Source organism: Crinia signifera, chromosome 2 (genome assembly GCF_055691185.1).
Source record: "Crinia signifera chromosome 2, ASM5569118v1, whole genome shotgun sequence".
NCBI lineage: Eukaryota > Metazoa > Chordata > Amphibia > Anura > Myobatrachidae > Crinia > Crinia signifera.
Genome location: NC_139218.1, coordinates 393,409,114 through 393,421,417, shown reverse-complemented (window position 1 = coordinate 393,421,417; position 12,304 = coordinate 393,409,114). Strand labels below are relative to the sequence as shown.

General features: G+C 48.0%; 1 protein-coding gene across 1 annotated transcript in view; it reads left to right on the top strand.

The window, feature by feature from the left end:
• The window catches only part of P4HA3 (prolyl 4-hydroxylase subunit alpha 3), a 63,737-nt gene extending 54,110 nt beyond the window's left edge, over positions 1–9,627 (top strand). Inside the window, exons 8-13 of the mRNA XM_083171356.1 lie at positions 4,640–4,704; positions 5,320–5,479; positions 6,849–6,911; positions 7,404–7,472; positions 8,325–8,421; positions 8,587–9,627. Coding sequence (XP_083027482.1) covers positions 4,640–4,704; positions 5,320–5,479; positions 6,849–6,911; positions 7,404–7,472; positions 8,325–8,421; positions 8,587–8,657 — 525 coding nt within the window. The 3' untranslated portion in view covers positions 8,658–9,627. The remainder of the gene's footprint in view (positions 1–4,639; positions 4,705–5,319; positions 5,480–6,848; positions 6,912–7,403; positions 7,473–8,324; positions 8,422–8,586) is intronic.
• The last annotated feature ends 2,677 nt before the right edge of the window (positions 9,628–12,304 follow it).

The window sequence follows — 12,304 nt, the reverse complement described above, 5'->3', positions numbered from 1 at the left end:
AAATCTGGCATATTTATGTGAGAGTTTGCGATCATTTCTTTCTGCACCAAGAATCAATAGTGTGCATTACCTGTCTGCTGTTCTTGTAGTTCGCACCAATTATCTTGTCACCTGTATGAAGTTTAAGTTTTGTGCTAATCTGGCTTTGCACAAGAAGTATCTTGAGCTTCATTACATACAACATTGTTACTTTGACTTCCGACAATTGTGATCAGAAGCCTGTTGTCAGTTTTTCTTATAACTTGTAAAAGAAGGCAGTATAATCTTTCTTCTAAAGGTGGCAGCCTGCGATTCTGCACATTAAATACTTGTGTCTAAATCTTCTATATGGTCCTGCTACATGTGTATATTTGAGCTATTAGTTATCTTACATGCTGTAAACATTTTCTAAGATCAGTGTTCTGTCAATTACTATCAGGGAGATGACAAGGTTACATTGATTTCATTTAAACTTTGTTTCCTTTTGTCTATATAAAGCAATACTTTAACCCCCTGTCTATACAGTTGGTCAGTTTCCATTAATACTGACACAAGTGTGACATCAATACGGGGTACATCCATTTTTTATTATCTTTTTGCCTTTTGACTATCTCTCTGTGGGGAGCATACACAGATTATCACTCTCAACCTCCATCCTATGTACATTATGATGGTAGGATAGCAGAAGGGTCTGTGTATCGCATAAACCACTTGAACTACAACTTCATATATCTGTCACTCTCTCATCCATCTGGGCCACCAGTCCCCCCCTGCAATGTCACCTATGTCAACAGGGAGGTGACCTGTTTGACCCTCTGGAAAGCAGAAGTGCCCTGCAGTCCTACAGGTCAGCCACCTGCTTCAAAACCCATTACGGATACGATCATACCTCACTGTGCCGCCTGATCCCGTCCGATCTCAGCAGCTAAGCAGTGAAAGGCCGGATCAGTACCTACTGGGGGACCAGTAGGGAATATTCGGTGCTGTATAGTTAATTGGCTACAGCTGCATCTGGTTTTCATGAGGGCATTTTCCCCTTACTATTTTCTCTTTCAGCATCTCCTGCACCTCTTTCTTAATTAATGACGCCTTATCTAAACTCACCCAAGACATGAAGAGTCAATAGGTATATGTAATACAATTGACCAGGGTGTGTCGGGGTTGGTCCACGGATAACCAAACATTTTCGCTAGGTATTTACAGTTATTATGCTTGTGATTTCACATGTATGTTTGTATAATTATCACATTTAAAAGTATCACTAATTCCTTTGATACTCAGAATTGTTAGTTTCAATCCTTAGTGACGAAATAATTCTTTTTGACGCCTTTATCTTAACAAGTGTAATAAAAGTTATATTTTAATCTTATCATTATTCCATTCATTGTGAAAATTATTCATTAAAGCGTGCCCCAAAAAAACCTTTCTGGTTCTGCCTTTTTATGTCCCTCTTGGACATAAACCTCTTTGTACATCCGCTAACCCTATGCTGTACTGACCACTGTGCTAATGTGTCATGTGATGTTATCCCTCACTGTTACATCGGTGTGTGTCATCCGCTAACCCTGTGCTCTACTGACCACTGTGCTATTGTGTCATGTGATGTCATCCCTCACTGTTACATCAGTGATGGTAATCCGCTAACCCTATGCTGTACTGACCACTGTGCTATTGTGTCATGTGATGTCATCTCTCACTGTTACATCAGTGTGTAATCCGCTAACCCTGTGCTCTACTGACCACTGTGCTATTGTGTCATGTGATGTTATCACTCACTGTTACATCAGTGAGTGTCATCCGCTAACCCTATGCTTTACTGACCACTGTGCTCTTGTGTCATGTGATGTCATCCCTCACTGTTACATCAGTGTGTGTCATCCGCTAACCCTATTCTCTACTGACCACTGTGCTATTGTGTCATGTGATGTCATCCCTCACTGTTACATCATTGTGTGTCATCCGCTAACCCTATGCTCTACTGACCACTGTGCTATTGTGTCATGTGATGTTATCACTCACTGTTACATCAGTGAGTGTCATCCGCTAACCCTATTCTCTACTGACCACTGTGCTATTGTGTCATGTGATGTCATCCCTCACTGTTACATCAGTGTGTGTAATCCGCTAACCCTATGCTTTACTGACCACTGTGCTCTTGTGTCATGTGATGTCATCCCTCACTGTTACATCAGTTTGTGTAATCCGCTAACCCTATTCTCTACTGACCACTGTGCTATTGTGTCATGTGATGTCATCCCTCACTGTTACATCGGTGTGTGTAATCCGCTAACCCTATTCTCTACTGACCACTGTGCTATTGTGTCATGTGATGTCATCCCTCACTGTTACATCAGTGATGGTAATCCGCTAACCCTATGCTCTACTGACCACTGTGCTATTGTGTCATGTGATGTCATCCCTCACTGTTACATCAGTGTGTGTCATCCGCTAACCCTATGCTGTACTGACCACTGTGCTATTGTGTCATGTGATGTCATCTCTCACTGTTACATCAGTGTGTAATCCGCTAACCCTATTCTCTACTGACCACTGTGCTATTGTGTCATGTGATGTCATCCCTCACTGTTACATCAGTGATGGTAATCCGCTAACCCTATGCTCTACTGACCACTGTGCTATTGTGTCATGTGATGTCATCCCTCACTGTTACATCAGTGTGTGTCATCCGCTAACCCTATGCTGTACTGACCACTGTGCTATTGTGTCATGTGATGTCATCTCTCACTGTTACATCAGTGTGTAATCCGCTAACCCTATTCTCTACTGACCACTGTGCTATTGTGTCATGTGATGTCATCACTCACTGTTACATCAGTGGGTGTAATCCCCTAACCCTAGAACCTATCCCTACTTTTATAGCGTAACAGCCCAGTGCCAACCATAACAGCCAATTCATTTGTTCCAGTGACTAGCATTACACATTTACACCTGTATAATCCTTTTATGAGTGAAGGCGAAGGATAGCTATCGGAAACGGATGTTTGGCAACCAACATTTCATCCAGTTCCGATGGAGATACTTTCCATGCTGGGATTGCAACGGTAGCCACCATGGCACAGTGGAACAGAGAGATGGGTCAGTGAGAGGAGACGTAGCCCCAGCCAAACCATCCACCCCACGATGTCATACCATAGATACATACATGAGTGTAGCTACACCCACTCCAGTAAACCCCCCCACACACCTGCCCAAAGTCTAGGCGGTATTTCCATCATAGGCTTTTGTATAACCATTCCGGGGGGTCCATGTGGGGTCCACACCATACATCCTGCACCCATATTTAGGGGTAGATGAATGAAGTAGGGGTGACCAACGATGATCCTGCCTGTCATTTTTCAAACACAGTCTGTGACATGGCAGGAAGGAGCTGATTGGCTGGCTGTTTATCACTCTCCATTTTATCACTTTTGAAGCTTAGTGCATCTGGCCCTGTGTGTGTATTACAGGGAAACATAAGCACGGCAAGGCTTAGATGCTTGGTGAGGGGCAATGTGATTGGTCGCTGTTGGTTACACACTGCTGTGCCTCCTGGTGGGGTGATAATAATATCTGGGCGTGCTCCGTATGTAATGTGCCCTGCCCTATCACCAGCGAGCCGCGTGTGGGAACATTGGCCTGTATTATATCATTATAATGGGACTCCGCTGCCAGTTGTACAACACAGCGGTCACTGGGGACATTATAACCCTGGATACACAATAAACAGCGTTCTCCGGGCTTATATCATAAACCTCTTTATTACATTCTTAGAAGTCGGGTTGGCGAGAAGCCGCCCAGTGTGATGACTCCGCTTTTCCCTTCCAATATAATATCTGGCTGAGGCCCCGGTGTAGGGAGGAGACGGAATTCCATCACAGCAATGGCCGACGTCCAGAATTATCCCTCATCCAGCAGTGGTGTCAGCAGTCCGAGCAGCCGACACAGGCAGCTGCATCATTCTGTCATAATCACTATTAATAGGTAGACACCTAAAGATTGACATGTACTAGGTCGTCCTTGACGAAAGGTTGACATGCAAAAAGTAGTCATGATGAGGTGGAGATGGCTTTTCACAGTTTTTAAGTTAATGTCGACACATGTCGGCATGGAAACCCCGATTAGAGTAGTGCGTAACCGCGCATCCGGCACTCTACCTCACCTCGGCACACTTTACCGTTCCCATTCGGAGACCACGTGGATGTGAAAGTATGGAAAAGACCCAAAAATCGCGAAAAACTTATTGCCGTGTCAAACTTTTGTCAATATCTACCGAGTACATGTTGACCTGTTGACATAGACACTGTAGATCTATCATCCTGCTAAACGTTGAGATTTTGTCTGGTACTTTATCTCTCTCCAAGACTCTCCCACAAAATGAAGCTAATTTTCTATTTACCTATTCAGAGAAACATTGGGACAGATCAGGAAGGGGAGTGGACCAGGGCACATGTCACTGGCCACACCCACACAACACTGGTCACACCCACATATCACTAGCCACACCTCCTCTGATTTCCACAAAAGACCCCTCCTCATTCTGAGCCCAGGGCCAGTGTTGCCCTTACTCCGGACCTGGCAGTGCTATATAGGCCTCCAAGTCTCCATACATTGACCGATGCACAGTACCACTTCTGTAATATCAGTGCTCTCTGTTTCCCAGCTGCAGCGGTCTGTGGTGGCCTCCGGAGAGAAGCAGTCGCAGGTGGAATATAGAATAAGCAAGAGGTAAGTAACTAGCAGCGGCTTTCCCTTTCAGCCTGGCTACAGCATCATCAGGGCGTTGTCCCAGCTCTGGCTGCAGTGGCTATAAGGAAGCACATTCCTGTATTACCCAATAACCAGCAGCTTTACTGACTGCATTCCTGCTGCTTGCATACAATGCAGTGAGATACATTGGCGGATTAAGGGAGGGGAGACAGTGGCAGCTGTCCCAGGGACGCCTCACATGGTGTTTTAAAACAGAGGAGTCTCCAGCCGGCAGCTCAACTGTTGAACGGCGGCCACCAAGGAGCTCGTCCCATGTACAGTCAGTATACAGTCAGTATACGGTCATTGGGTCGACAAACCAAAGGTCAACATGCCTTGGTTGGACCTCTGAAGGTCGACATTCGGGACAAAAAAAAGTGAAACACCCATGTCAACCTTTTGACTGGCAACCTAGACACTGTCGACATAATGCTTTTGCATGTAGCCCACAGATTGTACACCCTCAACCCAAATGTAACTCTCTCTGCACATGTTACATCCGCCCTCCTGCAGTGCAGCATGGTTTTCCCCATTTAATTCCTGTAGTATCCTGTCCGATACGTGTGATAAATCTGTGAATACGATGCATTTCAGCGCCTGGCTAAAGGACACGGCCGACCCGGTCATCGGGAGGCTGGATATTCGCATCGCTGCAGCGACCGGGCTGAACGTCCGCGTTCCCTACGCTGAGCACCTGCAGGTGGTGAATTACGGTATCGGGGGACACTACGAGCCGCACTTTGATCATGCCACAGTAAGTAACCGCCACCCACATAATACAGCACCAGTGCTACTGCTTTCAGCCTCGCCTCTACAGTATCACCCTGACAGCAGCCAATGACACGCCCTCTACATCTACAGACCACCAATGTCTGATGTGCGAATGTACAGGGGGTGGGGCCTCTGCTTATAGTGACTAATGCTGTCTGGGACTGTATTAAGGACATACCTGGGGTAAAGGCTAAATCTGGGTATGTAGTCCTATTGTTGAAAGCAGAAAGACGACATTAATGATGTCAACATGTTTGAAATGTTGACATCCGGAAAATGTTGACATGGGCAGAATGCTTACAGATAAAATATTGATGCAGTGAAAATGTTGACATGACCGTTCGGTTTTGGCATGGGTTAGGATGAAGAGATTAGGATTACCATTAGGTTTAGCGTTATGCTGCCCATACACTTGTGAGATATCGCATGCAATCATTCAATTTCGACCACATCTGGCCGATAAATCGAATGATTGTATGCATTTTTAAGGGACGTTTCGATGCGACGCCATCAAATGTCACGACTATAGATCTTATGTGCTGCACATAATATCTACCGAATTGCAGGAGCAGTCGCAGGTGGTTTTTAACCACCTGCAACTCTCCAATGCAATCCGCGGGTGGGGGGAGGAGGGAATGCTTCCAGCGGCATGGGGTTTGGGGAGAGGGGACTGCTGGCGGCATGGGAGAGGGTGGCATTGTGGGTGGCGGGGGTCAGCGGTGGCGGCAGAAGTGTTTAAAACACTGGGCAGCCCTCTGATTGGCTGAGAGACCTCAGCCAATCAGTGGGCTGCCCAGTGTTTTAAACACTTCTGCCGCCACCGCTTCCCCCCCACAGCCCACTAGCGCTACTTCTAGCACTATGCTACAATGCTGCCCTCAGCCTGCCCTCCTCCAGCACCCAATGTGACATCTCAGGATGGCATGCAACATCGGGTGCTGTAAGAGGGCACTTTGTTGCACCACAAGATGCAATCTCCGATGTCGCATCGAATCCGATCGCATACGTGTATGGGCAACGTTAGGGTAGCGGTTACACTTTCCAGTATCTATAATATAGCCCATGTCTCACACTGGGGATTTGCACATAGGCATTAGATAAATCACCAGGAGTATGGAGCAGGCGCCATGTTCCCGTAGACCTGTGTATACAGAGTGTCAGAACCATCTCACCTCATACACCTCTGGTATAACACTTCTGCCGCCACCTCTACAGGACCACTTTAAGCCCCGCCCCTGGTCACGTGACGTCTTACAATGCTAGGGAAACCGGGACAAATGCAATGTAATTTCACCTCTAGCCAACGCCCCTGGGTGCTGTAACCTGTTGTAATCCGCGGTTCTCTATTCCAGTCCAGAAAAAGTCCTCTGTATCGTATCAACACCGGGAACCGAATGGCCACATTCATGATCTACGTAAGTCTCTGCCCGTCATTGGCTATGCCGCTGTAAGATTCCTATACCGCTCTGTTAGCAAAAAAAAGCACGCAACTGGGCAAAACCATGCTGCACTGCAGGGGGGCAGATGTAACGTGCAGAGAGCATTAGATTTGGGTGGGGTGTATTCAAACTAAAATCTAAGTTGCAGTGTAAACAAAAAATGGTCTAACATCTGTAGGCTACATGCAAAAGCAGCCAGTATTCAACCTGCGCAGAAACCATATAACTGTATTTGCTCCCCTCGCATTGCAACATGGTTTGTTCCAGACATAAAATGGCTACTTTCTTGCTTTACGGAATAGACCGTTACCAGGTGACGTACTGTGAATGACACACTGTAAAAATACAGCTGATGTCACTATGCCGCCGTCACATCTGAGGCAGTCACTGGTGATTTGCCAGTTGCAGGCCTAATATACAGTATTCTCCGCCCCCTTTCTGACCATTGTTCCTCCTGACTTATTGCAGCTGAGCTCTGTGGATGTGGGAGGAGCCACAGCGTTTATCTATGCCAATTTCAGCACACCTGTGGTAAAGGTAAGCTCTCGTGACCTATCTGTTCATATCACACACCTTTGCTAAAGGTAAGGTCTTATTACACACCACTGGTAAAGGTCAGATCCTATTACACTCCAGTAGGTCAGTTAATATTAAATACCTGGGGTAACGTTAAACGTATATTATTCACCTGTGGTAAAGGGAACCTTATATTATACACCTGTGGTAAAGGGAACCTTATATTATACACCTGTGGTAAAGGGAACCTTATATTATACACCTGTGGTAAAGGTCAGTATTTCACATGGGGTAAAGATCATTGCAGACCCAGTAAAGGTAAGCTTATAATGCAGAACAATATTAAAAAATCTGTATTTATGACACACCTGTGGTAAAGGTTAGTCAATATCGCACATCTATAACAAATATAACCTTATATTACACCCCTTGGTAAATGTCAATAACTATTACAAACCTGGGCTAAACGTCAGGGTAAAATCCAGAACATGGGGTAAACTAATAATTACTAAAATAAATGTACACTTTGGTGTCAGAAGTGGGCCCACTTCTGACGCCAAAGGAGGATGGGCCAGTGAAAGTAGGCAGGAACAGGCGCTGTGGCAATAAGCTGAAAGGTCTCACACATTAAAAAAAGGATAAAGCACTTTACCATCCATCTATACCCCCACCACACTTAGCACAGTTCCAGACAGTCCATCATTGCCCTTGGTGCCATTAAGATCTTGTCTCCACACCCACAAAATCCCTGCGCCCCAGCTGCAGCCTGACCAGGCTTCTGGTTGATAAGTTATGATGTCTGGGGATGGAGATTGACATGACTCTTGTGATTGGACTCTTACTGGACTCACACTCTCCCCCTCTTGTCTTCAGAATGCGGCCGTCTTCTGGTGGAACCTCCACCGAAATGGTGATGGCAATGAGAATACGCTGCACGCCGGCTGTCCAGTATTGATCGGGAACAAATGGGGTGAGTAAAGCCTCCTTAGCCTTCCTATCCTGACTCCAAAGTACTATCCATAAACAACGTGGGTCCGTTAGGCACCTGCCCTGATAAACGACTGGGGTAAGGCAGGTCACTTATTTTAATTATTTTTTTCATGTTCTTACTGAGTTTATTTTTCTCTTATTCCAGTGGCCAATAAATGGATTCACGAGTACGGTCAGGAGTTCAACAGGCCCTGCGCCCTGGACCCCAATAACTAAGCCCTTCAGAGTAGATGGGAAGATGTCATACAACGTGAAGAGCTGATGGAGAAGCTGAGGACTTGGAGGTGGATTGTGAAAACAGACCACGCTCAGTCACTGGTGGTCAGATGTGAGAGGGACCATAACCGCCAGCCAGGCCTGGACCCTTCAAGAGAAGACCCTCCCTCCTTGCTTCTACTGAATGGAGAGAACATCCACTAACATTTGCTGTCCTTACGGCCACATTGGAGATAGAAATATGAGTGGTTCGTAGGGTTGCTCTATGTTCCTTGGAGCGTGAAGGACGGAGATGCAATTAACGGAGAAGCCAATTATTTTCCATGGGTAGAGTTTGCTCTACAAGAGGTAGACGGACATAGAGTAATTAATGCAGGGCCTCACCTGTCACTTGGGCCTGGGTAATCATCATCCAGGGGCAGCTATTAGACAGAGAAGGATCCAGGTTACTTGGGCTTTGTAGTGTGACATCACAAGGTGACCGGTGACTACTGTAGTCCATGGTGGGACAAGGTCACCCTGAACAGACGCAGAACTGCACCGATCCCTTTAGCCCTCACCACCTGCACATGGCGGGACCCCACTGTTGCTGCATAGTGATACTGAAGCACATATACGATGCTTTTATATCAGGATCACCCACTCTGATCCCTTATCCTGCTGGAAATAGGAATGATCTTCATACGAACCATTATCTCCAGCTGCATTTAGCAATGATTGATTACTGGTACTGCATGGAGTCCTGCACTAATCGGGGTACAAGGACCACTAACATGGGCAGTAACCACTGGGACCCATCCACACATGAGCAGCTCGGGCTGGATCTTGGCTTGTACCTGTGGATGGGCGATAGGACGGGCGGGCATGCTCAGAAAGCTGGGTCACCAGCAGGACAACCCCTGTGATAACAAGGCACCAATATGGATATCAACTCAGAAAAAATTCTCTGAAATAAATGTGATACCGATTATTGGATCATGTTTCTATTCTTATTGTTGTATTGAGGCGAATTTACCCCGTTGGGATCCCAGCGGTGAGAATCTCAGTGGTAAGTACTGGGGTTAGGGTAGGCACTAGGGGGAGGGTATTATTATTATTATTATTATTATTATAATTTTATTTATAAGGCGCCACAAGTGTTTCGCAGCGCCGTACAAAGGAACAATACAGGGAGACAAAGCTTGGCATAAAATTGAATAAATAACAAAAATACAGTACAAATAGGCTGCAGGGCTGAGTCGTTAGGGATGTCTTTGGCAGGAATGTGTAAAGGTTATAATACTGACCAGGATCCGTAGGTGACCGTTGTGATGCCGCTGTCGTTATCCTGACAAGCTGGATTGTGACTGCCGGGATTTTGTACACATCCCATATTACTCTCTACAAGATCCAATTTCCACAGAAAATAATGCAACAAATGGTCTTTTTGGGTGGTAGAGGGGGGTTGCCAATAATAATATTAATAATAATAATTGCCCCAAGAGTTATTGTACTGTATCATTGTACTGGGACCCCAGGTGTCAGTGTGTCATTGTTCTGGGACCCCAGGTGTCAGTGTGTCATTGTTCTGGGACCCCAGGTGTCAGTGTGTCATTGTTATGTGACCCTGAGTGTCAGTGTGTCATTGTGCTGGGACCCCGAGTGTCAGTATGTCATTGTTCTGTGACTCCAGGTGTCAGTGTGTCATTGTGCTGGGACCCCGAGTGTCAGTGTGTCATTGTTCTGGGACCCCAGGTATCAGTGTGTCATTGCTATGTGACCCCGAGTGTCAGTGTGTCATTGTTATGTGACTACAGGTGTCAGTGTGTCATTGTTCTGTGACTCCAGGTGTCAGTGTGTCATTGTGCTGGGACCCCGAGTGTCAGTGTGTCATTGCAGTGGCGTAACTAAAACTTTTGCGCCCCCCCGCCGGGACAATTTCACCGCCCCCCCCCCCACACACACACACCCCCCCCCCCCCCGGGACAATTTTGCAGCTGCCCCCCCCCCCCGTTAAAAGACCCCCCGGGAGCTGGCAGGGGGGTCCGTGCGGCGCGGAGGTACCTGTATTAAAGGAGAGCCTGGAGGTCCCTGCGCCGCCTAGTATGATGCTGCCGGGGTCCCTGCGCCTGCGGCGCTGAGTATGATGCTGCCGGGGTCCCTGCAGTGAAGTGGAAATAACGCGCTATCTCCAGCTTCACTGCAGGGACCCCGGCAGCATCATACTCAGCGCCGCAGGCACAGGGACCTCCTGGCTCTCCCTTAAACAGGTACCTCCGCGCCGCACAGACCCCCCTGCCAGCTCCCGCTGCACCCACATGCAGTGGGGAGCTGGCGGAGATCCACCAGCGCCCGCAGCCCCCCGGCGCCTCCCCGCCACCGCGGGGGCTGCGGCCTAATTGTTACGCCACTGTGTCATTGTTCTGGGACCCCAGGTATCAGTGTGTCATTGCTATGTGACCCCGAGTGTCAGTGTGTCATTGTTCTGTGACCCCGAGTGTCAGTGTGTCATTGTGCTGGGACCCCGAGTGTCAGTGTGTCATTGTTCTGTGACTCCAGGTGTCAGTGTGTCATTGTTCTGTGACCCTGAGTGTCAGTGTGTCATTGTTCTGGAACCCCGGGTGTCAGTGTGTCATTGTTCTGTGACCCCGAGTGTCAGTGTGTCATTGTTCTGGGACCCCGGGTGTCAAGTGTGTCATTGTTCTGGGACCCCGGGTGTCAAGTGTGTCATTGTTCTGGGACCCCGGGTGTCAGTGTGTCATTGTTCTGGGACCCCGAGTGTCAGTGTGTCATTGTTCTGTGACCCCAGGTGTCAGTGTGTCATTGTTCTGGGACCCCAGGTGTCAGTGTGTCATTGTTCTGGGACCCCAGGTGTCAGTGTGTCATTGTGCTGGGACCCCGAGTGTCATTGTGTCATTGTGCTGGGACCCCGAGTGTCAGTGTGTCATTGTGCTGGGACCCCGAGTGTCAGTGTGTCATTGTGCTGGGACCCCGAGTGTCAGTGTGTCATTGTGCTGGGACCCCGGGTGTCAGTGTGTCATTGTGCTGGGACCCCGGGTGTCAGTGTGTCATTGTGCTGGGACCCCGGGTGTCAGTGTGTCATTGTGCTGGGACCCCGAGTGTCAGTGTGTCATTGTGCTGGGACCCCGAGTGTCAGTGTGTCATTGTGCTGGGACCCAGAGTGTCAGTGTGTCATTGTGCTGGGACCCAGAGTGTCAGTGTGTCATTGTGCTGGGACCCAGAGTGTCAGTGTGTCATTGTGCTGGGACCCAGAGTGTCAGTGTGTCATTGTGCTGGGACCCAGAGTGTCAGTGTGTCATTGTGCTGGGACCCCGGGTGTCAGTGTGTCATTGTGCTGGGACCCCGGTGTCAGTGTGTCATTGTGCTGGGACCCCGGGTGTCAGTGTGTCATTGTGCTGGGACCCCGGGTGTCAGTGTGTCATTGTGCTGGGACCCCGAGTGTCAGTGTGTCATTGTGCTGGGACCCCGAGTGTCAGTGTGTCATTGTGCTGGGACCCAGAGTGTCAGTGTGTCATTGTGCTGGGACCCAGAGTGTCAGTGTGTCATTGTGCTGGGACCCAGAGTGTCAGTGTGTCATTGTGCTGGGACCCAGAGTGTCAGTGTGTCATTGTGCTGGGACCCAGAGTGTCAGTGTGTCATTGTGCTGG